Source organism: Antechinus flavipes, chromosome 4 (assembly GCF_016432865.1).
Source record: "Antechinus flavipes isolate AdamAnt ecotype Samford, QLD, Australia chromosome 4, AdamAnt_v2, whole genome shotgun sequence".
Taxonomy (NCBI): domain Eukaryota; kingdom Metazoa; phylum Chordata; class Mammalia; order Dasyuromorphia; family Dasyuridae; genus Antechinus; species Antechinus flavipes.
The window spans coordinates 135827350-135849049 of NC_067401.1; the positions used below are offsets into that span (position 1 = coordinate 135827350).

At 33.1% G+C, this 21700-nt stretch overlaps 1 protein-coding gene across 1 annotated transcript in view; it reads left to right on the forward strand.

The window, feature by feature from the left end:
* The window catches only part of NPEPPS (aminopeptidase puromycin sensitive), a 74865-nt gene that overhangs the window by 31434 nt on the left and 21731 nt on the right, over positions 1-21700 (forward strand). Inside the window, exons 5-13 of the mRNA XM_051994679.1 lie at positions 857-964; positions 2060-2260; positions 2682-2778; positions 2889-2922; positions 3753-3867; positions 6022-6186; positions 8350-8454; positions 9231-9291; positions 15887-15996. Coding sequence (XP_051850639.1) covers positions 857-964; positions 2060-2260; positions 2682-2778; positions 2889-2922; positions 3753-3867; positions 6022-6186; positions 8350-8454; positions 9231-9291; positions 15887-15996 — 996 coding nt within the window. The remainder of the gene's footprint in view (positions 1-856; positions 965-2059; positions 2261-2681; positions 2779-2888; positions 2923-3752; positions 3868-6021; positions 6187-8349; positions 8455-9230; positions 9292-15886; positions 15997-21700) is intronic.

Consider the following 21700-nt stretch of genomic DNA (forward strand, 5'->3'; position numbering starts at 1 on the left):
AAGAAACAAAACCAAACAGATAGATACTGAAGTGGATATTTAGTATTTAGATTGATTATAGCAGTGGCAGTCTTCATAATCAGAAACTTTTTTTAGTGTTTGAAAAGTGGCAAGTTCCTACTAAAACTAGACCATTTAAAGAATGAAGTTAATTTCCTGTGTAATGGGAAATGTTCCTTTGAGCTTTTAGAATTTTGGCTTTGCCTGAATGAGACTTGCTTTGTTTTCTTTTAAGAAAGATTCAATTGTTAGATTGAGGTGGGGGTGGGAGAGAGTTGGCTTCATTTTAGCTTTTTTCCTTAGGTTTTTTTTTTCCCCTAAAGGTGATATAATTTGTGTGAACTAGTAGAGTACATTTCTTTTTATTCATCAGATGATATGTATCCCATATCATTGCTATTCCTACTTTTCCTATTAAAGATTGAAGCACATCAAGACGTCTAGAATTGAATTCTAAGAACCAAATAAGTTGAAGAAAACTAGTCCCGTGGAAATTTAAAAATAGGGATCACCTTGCATTTCAAAAGGTTTTTCTATTCCTCAGCTTCGTAACTGTTTTTCATTATTTTTTTAAATAAGGGAGATGACTTTTCTTCTTGCCTTAGCCTTACTACATGCTATATTAATTTTTATATTCTTTCTCCTATTGGGGTGAACATTATTAATTGGCAAAGCTTTTGGTATTAAGGTTAAAATAAATGCTGTAATATTTTGTGATGAAAGCAGAATTAGAATTTAAAGTATTATTATGCTATTTATCATTAAAGCCTTTAGTAGATGATAGCCAAATGGAATGTTTGTGATTTCTTCATGAAATTTACTGTTTTGCTAATTTAGAATTTTTTTTTTCCTTAAGGCTACTGATGCCCGGAGGGCTTTTCCTTGCTGGGATGAACCTGCTATTAAAGCAACATTTGACATCTCATTGGTTGTCCCAAAGGACAGAGTAGCTTTATCAAACATGGTATGTATGTATAAATAAGTGGTTTGGAATTTGTAAGAAGCTGTTAGAAATTTAGTTTTTACTTATTTAACTTTTTCTTAAGTGCTTTTATTTGAATTTACTGTCTTTACTCTTTTGAAAAAAATATCATCTTAAGGTATCTTAACTGCAAGTAGCTAAGAAGAATCAAGTTAAAACTGTACTTAAGATTGTTTTTATTACGTTATGGGAGAAAGTAGTTTGGCTTTTTCTCAGTAAGCTGCAAAATTTGTATTTATGTTATAAAGGAAGTTGTATTGGTAGCTAAACATATTTTAGAATCATATATCCAGGCTAATTTTACTCATAAGCGAAGTAGCCGTCCCTAGCCTGTAAGGCAGGACTGGAGGCAGTCTTGAAATTATTTCCAGTAACACTAGAAAGACACTGCTCAGAAGCTTCCAAACACATCTCTCTCAGGATGACTGATTTATATGAAATTCCATAGTTTTGTTCCTTTATTCCTTGTCAGATAATTAAAAAGCAGATATCCCTGAGAAAGCAAATATCCCTAAAACTGAAATATTTGTGCCTTTAGATCAATGAGTTTTTCCTATTCTTTCTGAAGATCTGATTTTATTGACCTAAGCAGGAAGACAAGTATTTGAATTGGTGGAAGTGATGGAACCTAATAAGCATAAAATTGGTGGGCCCTTCACAAGCAAACTTTGGTCAGTTTCTCAAACTGTCTGATGTGTATACTTGGTTAAGAAAGGTTTCCATCTTCCAAAAAAGTATTTGTAATTCTGATGTAGTACAATATTCTCCCATGAACAAGTCATTTCTTTATCTTCACCTGCTCCAAGTATCTTTTATAATATAAATCCTCCTCAAAGAAGTTATATTTTGATGCCTAGCACCCTAGTATGAATGAGTTAGAGAGCTTTCAGTACTGGATTGGTGAAGTCAGGACAGCATAATAGATCTAGGCCTATTGTGGATGGTAAATAATAAGGGTTCTAAATGGGAAAGAAAGGCCTGAAGAAAAGTTTTATGAATTTTGCAGTCTTACTTTTGTAGACTCCCTTGCTTGTCAGTGACTAATGTATGTATCTTTCTTTTTCTGCTATTTGAAAGAATGTAATTGATCGAAAACCATACCCTGATGATGAAAATTTGGTTGAAGTAAAGTTTGCCCGTACACCAGTCATGTCAACATACTTGGTAGCATTTGTTGTGGGAGAATATGACTTTGTTGAAACAAGGTCAAAAGATGGTGTGTGTGTTCGTGTTTATACACCTGTTGGCAAAGCAGAACAAGGAAAATTTGCATTAGAGGTAAATGTATTTGGTGGGGATCCATGTTGAACAGTTTTATTTCTAATGGATCATTTTATAATTTATAATAACAAATAAAATTTGTTGTGTCTTTATGGTTCTCTATTGCTGTTCAGATAACTTCATATTGAATGATTGTTTTGCAATATGCACATTAAAAGAATCAAATTATAATAAAAAAGATATACTGACTTTTTATCCAGGGGCAGAAGGGAAATAGTGTAGTTATAATTTTAATATTTTTATTAATTGATTAGAATTTTAATAACTACTTTTTGTAAATCTTGAGATATGTATAGCCTTTTGGAGATGGTGTTTTCTGCATTTAGAAACTTGATATACCTAGGTTTCCCCTGTGATTTATCTGCTAATTACAATCAAAAGCTTTATCAGGCCTGTCCTTGTGTTCATTTTTTTGTAGGTTGCTGCTAAAACTCTACCTTTTTATAAGGACTACTTCAATGTTCCTTATCCTCTACCCAAAATTGATCTCATTGCTATTGCAGACTTTGCAGCTGGTAAAGTAAATTTCATTTTATTGCTGAATTGTATTGATCTTTAAATTATATTATAAGAAAGTAGGATGTATTATAAATATTCATAATTTTTTTGTGTTTATTTTATAAAGGTGCCATGGAGAACTGGGGCCTTGTTACTTATAGGTATGTAGGCAGCACATTATCCTGCCTTATCTTTTCTTTCTTAGTTTTCATATATAAGAACTGCTGACATTTTATGTGAATATCAAACAATTACAAAGTAGTATAATAGACTTAATTAATTCTTTTTCTTTAAAAAAAAATACCCCTAACTGCATTTCAAAAAGTCATTGGAGCACTTTAAGCTTACTGTGCAATGCTGGGAGATTTCAAAATGCTCATTAGTAGAATTTTTCAGATGATTCTTCATTTTAATTGATGTATCATTTTGCCATAATAATTCTGTAGTTATTTCTCTAGTTTTGAAAACTGGCCTCAGTTGTATATTTTCTAGCTAGGTTTTTACATCTTTATTACCACTATACAAACATTGGTTTTTAAAGCACTGTCTGTAAACAAGTTACTAGCTTCCAGTTTCAGTTGCCTGCTCGAGTATAGTCAGCTCAGTGTTTTGTTTTTTGTTTATATGGAATGCATTTTTTCTCTTCTCCATTTTTAGAGAAACACGAGATTCTTCCTTATCTTCTAGATGAAATTCCATGATTTTAGACAGCTTCATATTTTATCTTCAAAGTGCGGGGATTCCTTTCTGGTTAAGTCTTTGATCTTTTATAAGTATTTAGGTTCTGTTAAGAGCTGAGCTAATCTAATTTGATTTTTTTTTCTTGTCTTTGCATACAATGGAATACTCTTTTCCTTGTAGATCTGTGAAATCAAATTTGATTTTTTATGCAAAATAGTTTGGAGGAAACTTTTTTCAGTGTATTTTCCTATTACTACGTTAGTTTTTCTTGCAGTATTAATCAGCTTGATTTTTTTCTTTTTAAACATAGGGAGACTGCATTGCTTATTGATCCAAAAAACTCCTGTTCTTCATCCCGCCAGTGGGTTGCTCTGGTTGTGGGACATGAACTCGCCCATCAATGGTTTGGAAATCTTGTTACTATGGTATCTAATATTTTTAAGTGTTTTCAATATATTTAACTTCATCCTGCTATTGCTGCAAATTCTCTTGACTATGCAGCATTTCTGGGTTGGTTGTAGTATCATAGACAATGAAATAAATGGGTGTTATAAAGGAATTATTTTTAAAGGTCTCTGTTGAAAAATGAATTTCAGAATTCTTTTATTGATTGGGTGTTTCTGAATATTATTTGTTCAGCAGAAAAGGTATCAAACTTGTTTTCATATTTGTTTATAATGTTTCATTGATCTAAATATCCTTCACCTACACGTAAATATTAAGTTGCTTTAATAAGATAAGCATTCTGATCAGGTACCAAACTAAATTGGCTATTCTGATGCCAGGTAGAGTTTTGGGAGGGGAAGGAAATGGGTTCCTTTTTTCCCTTAAAAGTATTTTCTTTTTTTCACGTAAACCTAGTTTAGCATTCACTTTTATAAGATTATGAGTTCCAATTTTTTTTCTTCCCTCTCCCAATGGGGGTCACTTATTAAGACTTTTAAAATAATTTCTATGAGTCCCTTTTATGTAATATGGACACTCATATTGGGGTATGATCTTTCTATGTTGTGTTCCCCTCTTCTCTTCCTCTTCTTTAAGTAGAAATCAAAGTGAAGCTAAAAGGTGTTTATAAATTCCCACACTGTATAATACTGAAAACCTTGTTTACTAGCTTTCTGTAGTGAATAGTCCCTGTCCTTCAGACTTAGTCTGCCACTCTTCTCTCACCCCCTAAGCAAATACTATTTATGGAAGCCAACTGTGTTAGAGGTTGGGAAGGAGATTGCTGTGCCAAAAGCACAGTATTTAATAAACGAACTAGAAGTAACACTGTAGTGAAAGGACTTGAAGATTATGAAGCCAGCCAAATTTCCTAAATGTGGTATTCTGGCTGCCAAAGAGCAGAACGTGACTTGGATGGAGCTTGGGTCCATATGTTATAACAAGGAGAAGAATGAGGAATTTATCAAATCAACATGGTATATTTGAAATTTCTAAAGAAAGCCCACCTTTTTATTTGAAAATGATAATAACTACATTCTTAAAATGTTTTTTTGAGGGGAGAAAGTTCTCTGAGATCTAATTCACTGTAAAAAGTGATGTCCTCATCCTTGAAAGTTGAGAGGTATGCAAAAAGTATCTTTGTTAGCTAAAGTGGGTTAGCTATTTCTTTCCAAACAAAGAATGTTTTTGCACAGCTTTTAGAAGAGGGCGTGAGTTGTGGTTTCTTGGAGAGGCCTTTAGGAATGATTTCCCTCTACTGGGAGAGGATGTATTTTACATTTTAAGATAACTTCAGATCTCTTAATCATAAAATGCAAACTCACTTTTTACAGTTAAATTATGTGAAATGGACATAACATATTTTATACAAATTGGAGAAAAGTTTTGTGCTTGCTTATAGTCTTAGTTGGAATAAATAGCATGATAAATTTATGACTGGTGAGTATCTTCAGCTTGTAAAATGGATATTTTTTTAAAATCTGATCTGGAAATTTGAAAGTAAAGTTGGAGGGCATTTTGCTTTCGTAGTTACATTAATCCCTTGGAATTCATTCTGCATTTGTCTTATTAAAATTGCTGAAGGTCTTTTCTCTCCAAATTAATCCAAAGTTGATTTTATTTATTCAGGACACAGTTTCATATAGAATTCCATACAGCTTTCAAACTACTATTTACTATCCCACTGATAGCTCATACCCATCAGTGTATATAGTTCATATAGCCTTTTCTAGATATCTATGTAATGATTGGCAATGGTTTATTTTCAGCAAGCATGCCTCGTTTCTCTCAATACTCTTTTCTCTTTGAAAAGAATTTCTCCTATATAAATTCTGTGCAGGCATCTTCTCATTTTTGATCTCTTTGACATCTATTACCCCCTTCCTTTTCTGTATATAATAAAGTGAAAACTACCTAAAAGTGTGGCTAGTATCATTTGAGACACTCTCATTAAACTTCTGTAGTCTGTTCCATATGGTTTTGCTTGATTTCATTTTTTATGAAACTTCAGTTTTGAATTGCTTTTGTAATTCATTACATTGCTATTGTTGTGACAATAGACTGAAATGTTTTATAAATTAGTTGAATGGATGTTTTCTTAAAATGCTCCTTGATTTTTTTTTTTTTTTTTTAAGGAATGGTGGACTCATCTTTGGCTAAATGAAGGCTTTGCTTCTTGGATTGAATATCTGTGTGTAGACCATTGCTTTCCAGAATATGATATCTGGACTCAGTTTGTTTCTGCTGATTATACCCGAGCTCAGGAACTTGATGCTTTAGATAATAGTCATCCTATTGAAGTAAGTTAAATAAGCTATTCTTTCTTGCTGTTAATCTTAAAAATAAAGCCATTATTTTTCAGTAAAATAACTTGTTACAAGTTAAAATATTCTCAAAGAGTCCAAAAAAAGGAAAGGTTTGCATACATAGTTCATTTTAATCTGATATTTTAAATTTTTAAAACTCTATTAAAAGTTTTTAAATTTTAATTTAATTTAATTTTTTTCCCCTGAGGCAATTGGGGTTAAGTGACTTGCCCAGGATCACACAGCTAGGAAGTGTTAAGTGTCTAAGATCAGATTTGAACTTGGGTCCTCCTGACTTCAGGGCTGGTGCCCTACCCACTACACCACCTAGCTGCCCCCAAGGTTATTTTTAAAGTAGGCTAAGAATGTGTTCGATCTTGTACATATAAATTTATACTACATTACATATTCTTGCTTACTGAAGTATGAACTACTGAAGTATAGTTATAAGCTACACATTTAAGACTGGTCTTTACAGTACATATTTATTGTAAAGCTTTTTTACATTTTAAAAACTTACACAAAAAGCAAATTAATGGAATATGGAAGAAATTAACTTATCAGATCTCTGGAAAGGAGAAGAGTTCATGACAAAGCAAGAGTTAGAGAGATGCTTAGCAGGTAGAATGGGTAATTTTTATAAAATTTAAAAAGCTTTTGAGTAAACAAATGCAAATGAATTTTTTTTAAAAGCATGGGTATGGGGTGTTTTTACAGAAAGTTTTTCTGAAAGTTTTCATTTTTAGGATATTTTGAGAACTGAGTCAGATTTTCACAAATAAGAGTTGTATTTCTCAATTGATAAATGATCAAGGGATAGGAATTTGCAGTTTCCAGATAAAGAAGTCCAAGCTATTAACAGCCATATTTAAAAATGCTCTAAATCACAAATTAAAATAACACTGAGGTACTATTCTCACATTCAGCAATTATCTAAGATGACAAAAAAGATAAATAACAATTGTTTGAAGGAGATGTGGGGGGACAATGTGTTGCTGGTGATTCAGCCATTCTGGAAAGCTATTTAGGACCATGTCCAAAGAACTGTTAAACTCTACATGCTTTTTGACCTACTCTTAAATATATATACCAAAGAGATCAAAGAAAAAGGGAAAGAGTCCATATGTACAAAAATATTATATCTACTCTTTCTGTATTAATAAAGAGTTGGAAACTGAAGGAATGCCTATCAGTTGGAATGGAAGAACAAACTAAAACATATGAATGTGATGGAATACTATTATACTAATACATGGTGAAGAGACTGGTTTCTGAAAAACCTGAGAAGACTTATAGGAACTGATTCAAAGTGAAGTAAGCGGAACTAGGACAACAATTTAGACAGTAACCAACAGTACTGTAAAGATAATGAAATTTGAAAGATTTTGTGTCTAGTCAACCCAGTAACTGATTACAGCTGCAAAGAACTCTGTTCAAACATATACTCTTCGCTTTCATATAGAAAATAGACTCAGCATAGAGTTCAGATTAAAGTGTTGTTCCTTTTCTTTCCTTCTTTTTTGGCCATGACTAATATTGGAGTTTGTTTTGTGTGATGAAACATTTGTAATAGTTTTTGTTTTTCTCCTCTTCTCAGTGGTAGAGGAGTGGCGAGAGAAAGAGATAGAATTTGGAACTGAAAAATAAAACAATTTTAGAAAAATTTAAAAAGAACTTACCTGAAAAGATTGGCTCAGTTTAGCTGTTTCCGTTGTTCTTCTTAATACTTTTTATTGTCATTTAACATTTCTTTATCCCAACTAATTTACTTGGAAAAAAGTAACAAGAGTGAGACATCAAAAATGAGAGTCTGACATCATTGAACATGGTGTTACATAGCTATAAATAATTATTCTTGATATGAGAAATTAATGAAATAATTAGTTTATAATTTTCTCACACTCTTGCACTCCCATTTTTTTTTTATTCTTTCATTCCACATAGTCATATTAGATTGATTTTATTTTGTGACAGAGTAATGAAGGAAAGGGGATAAGGTTAACCATTCTACTTTATGAATATGCTATTTTAAATTTGTGGCAGGTCAGTAACATATAATGGGTGGATCTCTTGTTGGATATAAAGGTATTCAAGAAAGTAATTTAATTTTTTAGTCTTTCTACTTTAATAAACTTTGAATCATACCGTATTTGGCAGGTCAGTGTGGGCCATCCTTCCGAAGTTGATGAGATATTTGATGCTATATCCTATAGCAAAGGGGCATCTGTCATCAGAATGTTGCATGACTACATTGGGGATAAGGTAAAAAAAAACACACACACACACACACAAAACAGTCTTCTACAATTTATGGTAAAATTTATAGTAAAGTATTACTTAGTGTCTATGAAGAAATGTGTTAATGTTATCTTTAGAAATGACTTCTTTATTTGGATTAAATTTCTAATAGCTGAACAAGTTTTTATGTATAGAAATGTTGCCAGGTTTTAGTTTGCCTTAGTTTTTGTTTACTTTGGCTGTCAATGTTCTCTGAGATAGTTGATCTTGTAAAAAGAATACAGATTATTTATATATTAAATGAAAATAGAAAAGAATGTTTTAAAAGCTTTTTTAATGTATGAACTTGAAAAATGATCATTTCCATATTCAAAGAACAGAAGAAAGAGCCTTACATATAAAATCTTGACTCCTTAGAGTACCTTATTTAAAAAAAAATTTTTTGTATGTGTTGAATTTAACAATGTAGTACAAATGCAGCCGTGCTTGAATGTCCTTTTCTGGATTTCCTTTTATGTTTTTTTTAAAAATATATATTAATGTTTATGGATGATTTTTTCTTAATTTTCTACTGGAAAGGATTTTGTTTTTAATGGTTATAAATAGTGGTGGAATTGACATTTAAAATGTACAATTCTAACTTTGGTACTTGAATGTAATTATAGTTATTTTCAAAATGTAGAAATAAATTGAAATAAAAAGCAGTAGTGGAATATTTTGATAAAAGAGAATATCAGTGTGGATATGGGCAAAAATCTGATAGTGACCAAATTATCATTTTGAAAATTGTATGTTTTCAGGACTTTAAGAAAGGAATGAACATATACTTAACGAAGTTCCAACAGAAAAATGCAGCCACAGGTAATCTTTAATATTTCAGGGGTATGAAAAAAGAAAGAAGTTTTAACATTTTATATTCAGGAATCCTTGGATGTGATGTAGTGACTCATAACAATTTCAGTGTTTTCTCATATGCTCAGTTTGCCATTTAGTTATGGCTTAGTAAGTGATTTATCTTTTCCTAGGAGTATGTCTCAGTGGGGCAAAAGTCATTGTCATCCATTGTCTTGCTGACTCAGCAGTATGTGCTGCTACTTTAATTCTTTAAAGGTGCTATATTTGCCTCAAGCAGAAGACCCTAGGCTATTGTCCAGATTCTAGAACTTTTGTCTTGCTTTGTAAGACAGTTGTTAGATAACTGACCATTAAATCATCTATAAAAATGGTCATGTGGGATTATAAATCTAAAATGAAATCATTTCCTTGTATTCTGACTTGTAATCCTCACAGTTGTTTTTTGAATCTCTGATCTTCATGGTTATTTACTGAGTATACAATTAAGAGTGAGTAGATGCTGCTTAGATACAAAAGACAAAGACATAGTTCTTTGAGTTTTCTAGTATACCAAAAAAATGTTTTTAGAAATAGGAAAGAATATGGATGCCAAATGTAGATAGACATCACTTAGAATGCCAAAATTCCATTGTAACCTGGACATAGTTTAGTTGTTAGATTGCTATAAATAGCTGTTGAATTTAGTTTTCCATTCTCCCTAGATAATACATTTTTTCTTTTGGTGTATCTTTCCTAATATACTTTTAAATTTTTCATATGGTAAAGTCAATATTATGCCTAGGATGGATTTGGTGGGACCCTGAAGGGTGGGCTTGAGAGGAAAAGAAATTGGAAATTCTCTCTTTTCTCTCAGAAATTCTCTCTTTCCCACACACACTGAAAAAAGCTAGCGATATATGATACTAATGTGAAATTAAGCAAAACCCATATTTCCAGAAAAAGCAAGTGAGAAAATTATACATCAGTTTGTACTCTCAGTTCTCTCTCTTGTTATGGATAGCATTTTTTCATTGTGAGTTCTTTGGAATTTCTTGGAATCAGTTGTATTGATCAGACTAATGAAGTCTCTCACAGTTGATAATCATTGCAATATTGATGTTGCTATGTACCTATGCATCTCCCCACTTCCCTGTTCAACAGTTCATGTAAGTCTTGCCATGTTTTTCTGAAATCATCCCCTCCATTTCTTATACTATAATAGTACTCTGTCACAATCATATGCCACAGCTTGTTCAGGCATTTCCCTGGCAGTTTGTGAAACTATGAACAGGCAGTTTTCAGAAAACCAAATAAAAGCTATCTGTAGTTGTATGGGAAAAAATGCTCTATATCACTATTAATTAGAAGAAGCAAGTCTAGGATGAGGGGGAAATAGATATACTAATGAACTTATGGTGAAATAGTGAGCTGTCTCAACTATTCTAGAATTACATCCAATGGGCTATAAAACTGCCATAAATTTCACAGCTCTTTTTTCTTTAATTCTGTTATTCTAGTCTGATTTTTAAATCTTTTTTTTTTTTTTTTAAATTTCTTTAGATCTTCTGACAACACTTGCTGCCAATTTGCGTTTTCCTTTGAGGCTTTACTTATCGATATTTTCTTTTCTTTTTTTCTGAGGCAATTGGGGTTAAGTGACTTGCCCAGGGTCATGTAGCTAGGAAGTGTTAAGTATCTAAGGTCAGGCTTAACTCATGTCCTCCTGACTTCAGGGCTGGTGCTCTGTCCACTGTACTATCTAGCTACCCCATACTTATCAATATTTTCAAGTCATTGTTTTATGTGTTTGTTTCAAGCTTCCCCATGGTAGCTTTTTGTAATCAAGTTCTTTTTTGGTTCGTGTTTGCACAATTTTCTAGCCTGTTTTCTTTCCTTTAGGCTTTAGAATAATGTTAGCCTCTGCTCTCTTCTTGTGGGGTGGGGAGGTAGGGTTGTATGAACTTGGCTTCTGTCTTTCATATCCCCTCCTTTTACAGCTCAGTCTAGGGGCCTGTAAGTTTCTGGTATCCCAACATGATATGAAGCTGGGAGAGTTCTGTCTACTGCTGCCATCTCTCCACCTCCCCACTTTCTGTACATTGTCAGTTCTTGACCTGATCTGATTGTATGATTGTGTTTCTGAAGACTGTTGCTAGTCTCAGTTACTGTTGAATCTCAGAAAGGTTCTGCATGTACTTCATGCTTGAAACACTAGTTTCCCCTTGGTTTTTCTCTTGCCATACTCTATTCTACTACAGACTTATATATATGGACTAAAAGTTAGAACTGAGTACCCACTTTGTTCTTGAGCTTAGAGCCTCACAACAGTATTTCTAGTACTTCTTTCCTGGCTTTTACATAGACAGAGACTCCTGCTTTCTCATTTTCATTAGCACTCCTCTCTGTCTGGACCTGGCAATGGATAAATGGACAAGAGAGCTATTAGATGGCACCCATTCCTTCTTCAAGGACTTTTATAAGCATCCCCTAACATTTCTGCTCAGATGTTTAGTCCCTTACGTCCTTTTGTACTGGTCTACTCACTGCTGCTGTGATGCTTTCCTTGCTAGGGCCCATTCTAATGTATGTAGACCTCTTTATCTTCCTAAATTTTCTAGAGAGGAAAAAATGACTCACAGTGATGTTTTCTTACCTTTCCTAAAGAAAATTCAGTTTGGTATATTTTCTAGTTTGTTGTGGAAGAGAGTGTTTTGGGATAGGTAGGCAGAATTGCTGGCTCTTGTTTCACCATTTTGACTTTGCCCCAAATAGCAATCTTGAGCATGTAGTATGTTAAATAGAAAATAGATTGCTGGGACAGGTCTCCTTTAGTCTTGTGGGGTATGGGTGTGAATGTAGGGAGGAAGAGAGGGAGAAAGGGAGGGAAAGAAAGCACAAGATGTTAAAAGTCACTAATTGACTTATCTACCAACTAGGCAGATTATACCTATGTTAGTAACTAATGTAACAAACTGATACATTGTTTAATTTATTAACACATCAAGTGACAGGTAAACAAGACTAATAAAGTGATCAATCAGATCAAATACAGATCAAATCAGATCAAACTTAATATTTTATTCCTAATAAGGAAGTAATTATAATCAATTATATTATAGACTAATTAAAAAATATGCTTTGATTTGCTAGATTGTTCCTAATAACATCATTTCCCTACTCTTCCTACTTTGGGACCGGCCTTTCTTCCTGGCTGGACTTCTCAAAAGAAGTTTTCGCTTATTCTTTGTTTTATTCTTAAGCCTTTCATAATCTGCTAAAACTTCTCTCAGAGATCACCAATGACTTTTTTTTAATCAGGCCTCATCCTCTTTAACTTCAGTTGTCTTTTATCTTTTTGAAACATTCTTCTCTCATTGCTTCTCGGGGAAAAAGTACTTCCATATTCCTTTGGTTTTTCTATGTCTCTTCCTTGGCTCATTGGTCTTTTTCCCTTCAAAATGTCAGCCTTTTCTATAGCTTTTGATCATCTCAATTCAACAACCTTGGCTTTAGCTGAACCTTCCATGCAGATAACTCCTAAATCTTGATCTGTAGCCTTGACTTCTTTGTTTCAAGCTCCACATTTATAACTCATATGTCTGCTGGATATGTCTCAGTGTCCCAATGATATCCCAAATTTAATATTAAAAAAAAATTTTTTTTACTTAATAATATTTTATTTTTCCAATTACATGAAAAGATGGTTTTCAAAGTTCATTTTTGTAAGATTTTGAGTTCCAAATTCATACCTCTCCCTTCCTTTCATTCCCCCTCTATAAGACAGCAAGCAATCTGATATAACTTATATATGTACAAACATTTTATTATTATTATGTTGTGGGGAAAAAACAGAACAAAGGGAGAAGACCACGAGAGAAAAAACAATACATACAAGATGAAAATACAGTGTGCTTTGATCTGCATTCAGATTCCATAGTTATTTGGATGTGGATGGCATTTTCCATCCAAAGTCTGTTGGAATTGTCTTAGGTAATTATTGCTGAGAAGAGTTGTCTTCATATCATAGTAACTCTTAGAGAGTTTTGGTGTTAGTGTGTATGGTATCCTCCTGATTTTGCTCATATTGCTCAGCATCATTTCATTTAAGTCTATCCAGGCTTTTCTGAAATCAGCCTGCTTCTCATTTCTTATAGAATAGTGATATTCCTTTACATTCATTTTAACCATATCAAGTTTAATATTTTAAAAAGTTGATTTGTCGCTCTCTTTTCACAACCTGTATTTCCTTTCAATATCTATAGAATTGCTCACAATATAATACCAAGAACATGAGCCTACATAATGATTGTAGTCCCTGTTCTGTCACTAACCAATTTTGTATCTTTATATCAAGTTTTAAATAACTTGACCTTAAGGGGGATTGGATGTAGATCACTTTAATGTTCACTCTAGCTCTAACCTGAAGTCTTGTCTTCTTTAATCTCACATTCTGAGTCCCTCTGCTCTACCTTTCCAATTTTATGGTTCATTATTTGCCTAGGCTATTTACTATTCTCTTTTTCTGCTGAGCCACAAATTTCTTTTCCCCAAGTTTTGGGGCTTTTTTTGTGTGTGTGTGTGTGTGTGTGTGTTTTTAGTAATTTTAAGTTCCAAATTCCATTCCTCTCTCTCTTCCCTCTTTGAAATACTAGCAATCAGATATATGTTACACATGTGCAATTATGTAAAACATTTCCAAATTAGTAATTTTGTATAAAACTTGAATAAAAGAAAAAAATGGAAAGAAAGTAAAAAATGGCTTGCTTCAATCTGTAGTTAGTTAATATTGGTTCTTTCTCTGGAGGCAAATAGTATGTGCTTCATCATTAATAGTTTGGGATTGTATTATATCATTATATTGCTGAGAATAGCTAGACCATTCACAATTCTTCATTGAACAACATTGCTGTTATTATATATGACATTCTTCAGGTTATGTTTGTTTCACTGCATAATTTCATGTGAGTCTTTCCAGGTTTTTCTGAAAGCATTATGCTTCTCATTTCTTACAGCACAATAATATTTCATTACAGTCATATGCCACAGCTTGTTTAGCCATTCCCCAGTTGATGAGCATTTCTTTGTCATTCAATTCTTAGCCATACAAAAGGAGCTGCAATAAATATATTTGTACAAATAAGCCCTTTTCTCCCTTTTTTCCCAATGTCTTTGGGGTATAGATTTAGCAAACTAAATCACCCTAATTTGATATCACCCTAATATTATCTGAACTGCTCTAGGTGCTAAGATGCAAAACAAAACAGTTTTGCCTCTCTCCCCAACCATCACCCCATTTTTTCAATTCCTATATGGTTTTGGAGGCTAAACTTAAATGTTAACTTCTCCAAAATCCTTTTATAATTATCCCTTCCTTTTAAGGTAATTGCTTTTTTTTTTCTGAATTCTGTAAGCATTTGATAATTAATACACTTTAACATTTTCTGTCCTGTATTATAATTTTTTGTGAACATATTATCTCCCCATTTGACTGGGGCATACTATTATTCATTGTATTTGCCAAGCTTAGTATAGCATTCAAGACATTATGCAATTTTTTTTTTAATTAATGAAGGAAAGTAAACTATCAGATTGAGAACAAGAGTGTCAAAATGGATAACAATTTACTAATTTATTAATTAATGAATTTTAACTTTCTGTTTGAATATGAATAGTTAGTATTCTCTTTACTATTTATCTTGATGAAGATAAATAACTTTTATTTTTTTATTTTTTTTTTTAATTTTATTTTATTTAATAATAACTTTGTATTGACAGAATCCATGCCAGGATAATTTTTACACGACATTATCCCTTGCAATCACTTATGTTTCGTTTTTTTCCCCTCCCTCCCTCCTCCCCCTCCCCCCCCCCCCCCCCAGGATGGCAAGCAGTCCTATATATGTTAAATATGTTGCAGTATATCCTAGATACAATACATATTTGCAGAACCGAACAGTTCTCTTGTTGCACAGGGAGAATTGGATTCAGAAGGTAAAAATAACTCGGGAAGAAAATCAAAAATGCAAATAGTTCACATTCATTTCCCAGTATTCCTTCTTTGGGTGTAGCTGTTTCTGTCCATCATTTCTCCAATGAAACTCAGTTAAGTCTCTTTGTCAGAGAAATCCACTTCCATCAGAATACATCCTCATACAATATCGTTGTCGAAGTGTATAATGATCTCCTGGTTCTGCTCATCTCACTTAGCATCAGTCCATGTAGGTCTCTCCAAGCCTCTCTGTATTCATCCTGCTGGTCATTTCTTACAGAGCAATAATATTCCATAACATTCATATACCACAATTTAAGGTAAATAACTTTTAATAGAAATAATAGATATTATAGGAAAACATTGGCACAAGAAAGTATTAAATGAGCTTAGCCATCTGTAATAAAATGAAAACAAGACTATTCAAATATGTTCATTCACTTAGTGCTATTGATAACTTTAAGCAAAGCTTAATCTTTTAATTTAAAACAAATGATTGGTTTTTACATTAGAATTCAATCTAGGAGGAACCAAATAATGTCAAATCTTTGTGATGTAGATTTAATTTCTAATTTGTTTCTCATAAAGAATCCTAAAGACTTTGAATTTTTATTGATTGCATTTCTTTTGCAGAGGACCTTTGGGAAAGTTTAGAAAATGCCAGTGGTAAACCTATTGCAGCTGTGATGAGTACATGGACCAAACAAATGGGGTTTCCACTCATTTATGTGGAGGCAGAGCAGGTAAATTGACAAAATCCAACATCGTGTCTTTTTCTATGTAAGAGAGAAACCAGGAGAATATTAGCAGACTTCTTATATATGTTAATTTTAATATCTTAATTAGAGTTTCTAGATGATAACTTGGCAGGGGGGGCTATTTTTAGAATCTTCTTTCTGATTTACTTATATACCAAATCAATACTTCACTGAGTTTGGTATTTATTAATTGGTTTGATGTATGGTTAGAATGTATTATGTGTTATTTTGGAGTCATTTCATTGAATTCGAGGAGTGACTGAGTTAACCTCCAACTGAATTGTGAGGTTGTACATCTATCCTTAATGTCTGTAAGACACAGTTCCGTTTAATTATAAACATACCTCCATGATAGAGATAAGTTCAGAATGCATATTGAAGCATTTTCTTTTGGACTTGGCTAACATGGGAATTTACTTTGCTTGACTGTACATATTTATAATTGTTTTTTTTTTTCTTTCTCAGTGAAAGGGAAAGATGTGAGGGAGACATTTGGGAATTGAAAAAATATAAATTGAATTATTTAAAAAACATTAACTTATTGTGTAAGACTAAGAAGCTGCATGGTGCATTCAATTTTTTTTTTCTTTTGCTATTGTCATTCCCTTTTTAAGGAGAACAGAAATAGATCTTTAATCAAATGTGCTTTGGTATGTTATGATAAATCTGTTTTATGAAGTGTATATCAGTTTGTGACTGCTTTAATTTTAGGGATGGAAAAATTCCAAAGTGTGCAAAATTTTGGTGCATTTTTTTAGTATAAATATACTAATAATTATAATCCTGTTGCTTTTAAATTGCCATTCTGGAACTGCATTTTCATCTGTTTAATAGATAGGCTAAAAATTTTGATAATATAGGTGATTAGGCTTAATGGAATATTATGCCTGTTAAAGTTTATTGACTGAAAGCGTGTACTTGCTGGGTTTTTTATCTTCACTAAACTGTGAGGTTTTTTTAAGCCAATTTTTTTAGAGCATTGAATTTCATGAAGCGTAGAGTAGGTTTTTTTGTTTTGTTTTGTTTTTTGTTAAGCTGTTAACAGGAATAGCATCTAAGAGAGGTGTTCCATTCATATTTAAGGACAATATTAAGGACTGACAATATGGATCCACAGCCATAAACTCATTCATTTATCTAGTCCTTTTATGACCCAGAGATACTAAGTAAGCTTTGTGAGTTTACTGTTTTAAAGTTATGTGTAAAGTGTACTTCAAACCTTAATTTTATCGAACCTAAATAAATAGTGAGACAGAAGATTTACATTTTAAAAATAGGTAAATTACTGGTTATGTAACACACATGTAGTAGCATTATAATCACTGAATTTTAGAATGGGAAGGGACCTGTAATATCATCTTGTCCAATTGTCATTTTAGAAGAAACTAAGACCCAAAGATATTGGCCTACTCAGTGTCCTATAGCTAATTATTGGCAAATGAGAGAGAGTCACAACTCACTTTCACCTACTATCACTATTTTGTTTCCTACATTTAGGGTTAGGGTTAATTTTATTTTTTTATTCATAAGTTTTTTTCCCCTTAGGATGCTTAATTAATGTTTTTCTTTTGAAAAATGAGGAGGAAATGGATAGTTTGTTTTCATCTTGTTATTTGCAAATACAGGAACTCCAAAACTCCTCTTTTTAAAGTAAGTTTGATTATTTTATATGGTCACAGCTGAAGAAAATTGAAAGCATACTTCACTTTAATCATCTGATTTATATGGCAAATAAACTTGTTGGAATTTGCCCAATCACAAGTATTGATTGGCTAAGAAAACTCTGTAGCCCCAAGTTAGAAAATATTGCAGTCCCGTGGTCCCTAGTCTAGGCAAAGTTTGTCTGCCTCTGTTTCTAATATTCTTTACATTTTAGAAGGGAATAGATAAATCGGTATAGAAAACCTTGGTTGTGGTCTAAATTTAACATCTGTAGTACTAGTAATAACATATTTATGTTGTCCTTTATAATTTACCATTTTTATCATACTCCTCATATTATGTATAGAAGCATTATTTTGTTGATGAGGAAACTGAAGCAGAAGAAAGGCAAATAACCTCCACACAGTCATCAGCAAGTAGCAAATTTAAGCTTTTGATTTTACTTTATGCCCCAAATATCTACACACAGTGGATATTTGCTTTCTTTTCTTTCCTTTCTTTTTTCCCTTTCCTTCCTTCCTTCCTCTCTCCTCTTCTTCCTCTCTTCCCTCCCTTTCTCTTTCTCTCTCTCTCCCTCCTTCCCTCCTCTCTCTTTCAATTGGGATTAAGTGACTTGTCCAGGGTCACCACACAGTGGATATTTGACTAATTCTGTGTAAGTTTTATTATGGTGCACTTAATACATTGCGTCATCATTGGGTAATAACATGTAGAGCTAAAAGTGACCTCAGAAGTTATTTAGTACAACTTCTTTATTCTAGAGATTCAGAAAATGAACTGGGTGGTTTCTTAGGTTCCTTCCAACTCTAACTTTGTGACTTGGAGAGATAAGTGACTTACTCTAAATCATAGCAGTAGGGATGGGTCCTTTAATTTCAAATTCAGCAACATTGACATTTAGACCTCACTTTATATAAGTGGACTCTGCTGATCTTTATATGAAGAGATTTTTACATAATGTGAGTTTGCCTGCAGATGTGGGAAAGGGGGAGGAAGTGAAGCAGGAAGGAAACTACATGTTGTGGAAGGATTGGCATGTGGTTCAAGGACAAATAGAGGCTGGGAGAGAGAAGTGAGAGCAGGAGGAACACATGGGCCAAGGCCAGCTATGTGGGGTCTGACCAGAACCAAGAGGAAGAATGCATGGGAACAGACATGAGGTGGACACAGACAGGAGCATATGGGCAATATGTGGGACTGGGCACAGACACACAGTACGTGAGCTTGGATGGATGAAAGAAATCACTGGTGGAAAGGTGGAACAAGACAGAAGTCTCCTTTCTTAGTGCTGCAGCTCTCAAATCAGGCCCCCATCCAGTAGCACAGGTTGTGTGTGTGATTTCTCCTCATGTTCATTCTTCTGCTTTTACTTGGAGGGGGAAAGAAGGTGGAAGTCCCCAGAATACCAAGACAAGGAACAGAGAGCAAGAACATGGCACTGTACAGTAAAGCTAACATTAGTGTATTTTTGCAATGAGTATTTCTTTCAGAATTCTTTATATAAATTTTTTTATGTAAAGTTGATTTTGCACAGTATGAATTTACGTTCTAATGCAGGAACTATCTGTAATAGAAAGCTTACAGAGCCTGGCATATAGTAGAAGCTTAAGAAAAGCATATTACTTGAATGAATTTTCTTTTCATAGCATTAAGAAAGCCATTATTTCATCATTCATATTTTTCCCTTAGCTTTACAACTCTATAATTTCTTGTGGTCAGTCCATCCAGAAATAGTATCTTGTCCATTTTTGTTGCACACAACGATCATAAATATTTCCTAGCGCCTGAATCTGTTCTGCCATTGTTGTGACAACTTTTAGAGCTTGTTTTCAAATTTAAAAAATCTTTTCTTGAATTTATTTCATATCTGCTTTTTTTCTGTCCTTCCAGAAGCATAAACACCTGGCTTTATTTCTGGATGTATAAAATTGTCACTACAGCAAACATTTCCAAGCCAGATTAATTTTTAAGGCATTTTTTCCCCCTAAATAAAATAGCCCCATTCTTAATTGAAGAAAACTTTCTGAGTAGATATTTTGGGATACTTTTCCCTTTCTTACAAGTAGGTTGTTGAATTTCTTTTTCAAAGTACATTTATTAATTTATAAGCTGTTCATAAAATTCTGCTGTTCCTGCTTCATGCTTTTCAGTTGTAAAGTTTTTTTTCTTAGTATTAATCATTATCATGTTAGTGTATAGTAGGTCAAATAAAGAAATAATGTCCTTCCACACACTGTAGAATCCTAAAATTGAATCCAAATGTGTTAATCCACTATATACACTTCTTGTTCTTCAACTTTGCTCTATGAAGAAGAAAATTGTATTGTTCTTTTATAGTTTACTCAGCTCTTTGAATGTACATAACCTTTTTGAATGTCTAAGGAATCTTTTCATAGTCTAAGGAGGAACATTTTAAGTGCTGTCATTTTTTCTTAGGAATGCATAGTGCCAAGAATTTGATTCTAGGACTTGCCAGTTTAAGAAATGATGAAAATTATTAGCCTGTGATCTGCCTTCTATTCCCAGCATTCTAATGAAATGGCTTTCTCAAAGATTATCAAAATTTTTCCCCAAAAAATTAGTACTAAATCTTTTCCAAAAATGTTTTTTTGAGTGTGCTTAAATTGAACTCAAAATTCTCTCCCTCCCTTTCCCAATTCTCTCACTTATTGAGAAGGCAAGCAGAATTATTTCAGTTACATATATGAAATCATGCAAAATGTTTCCATATTATTTGTGTTGCAAAAAAATAAAACAAGAAAATTATATTTCTATTTGCATTCACAGTTCATTAGTTCTATCTCTGGGGGTGGAAAGCATTTTTTAAAATTATGAATTATTTGAAATTGTCTTGGATTATTATATTGATCAGAATAGTCACATCTTTTATAGTTGATCATCTTTATAACATTGTTGTAACTGTTCACAATGATCTACAGGTTTTTCTCATTTCACTTTGTTTCAATTCATATAGGTCTTTACCACGTTTTCTCTGAAACCCAACCCCTCGTTGTTTCTTAGATTGCAATTAAATACCATAACTTGTTCAGACATTTCCATTGAGGAACTCTAAATTTCCAATTCTTACTACCACAGAAAAAGGAGCTTATAAACATTTTGGTACATATAGGTCCTTTTCCTTTTTTAAAAAATTTTTTGGTGTTCAGACCTAGGGATGGGTTAAAGGGCATACACAATTTTTTATAATCTTTTGAACATAGTTCCAAATTGGGCTTTTTTTTGGGGGGGGGGGGGGAGTTGGCTGAGGCAATTGAGGTTAAGTGACTTGCCCAGGGTCACATAGCCAGGAAGTGTCAAGTGTCTGAGGTCATATTTGAACTCAGGTCCTCCTGACTTGTGGCCTGGTGCTCTATCCACTGCACCACCTAGTTGCCCTTCCAAATTGTTCTTTAGAATAGTTGGACCAGTTCACAATTCCACCAGCATTTTGTAAGTGTACCTATTTTTCCCTCCTCATCCTTTAGCATTTTTCATTTTTGTTAGGTGTCAGAGTTTTCATTTGCCTCTCTTTAATCAATAGTAATTTAGAGCATTTTTTTCATAAAGTTATAGATAACTTTGGTTTCTTCTTTTGAAAACTTCTGATCAAATCCTTTGATTTTATCAGTTGAGGAATAGCTCTTAAATTTATAAATTTGACTCAGTTTCATGTATATTTAAGATGAGAAAGCCAGGGATCAAAGTACAGTCTTTTATTGTCTCTTCCATTCCAAAATCTTGTCTCCTTCATTTGGGGCTTGGTTAGTTTTCTAGAGGCCTTCTCTCTCCTTGGTTCCAAGAGCTCTTGCCACTAGTCCTTTGCCTCTGCTCCCTTCAGCCTCTAGCCAGCACCAAGTTCAAAGTTGGAATGAATCTGACTTCACCTCTGAGAGTGAGCTTGTGGGCTTCCTCCCAGAGTACTCCTCTCCAACTCCTGGCAATGTTCCAAAGTAACTGACTTGAAGCTCTTAAGAGCTTCTATATATATGATCTCCCAAAGGTTGACTCCTCCTCTGAGAGAGTGGGA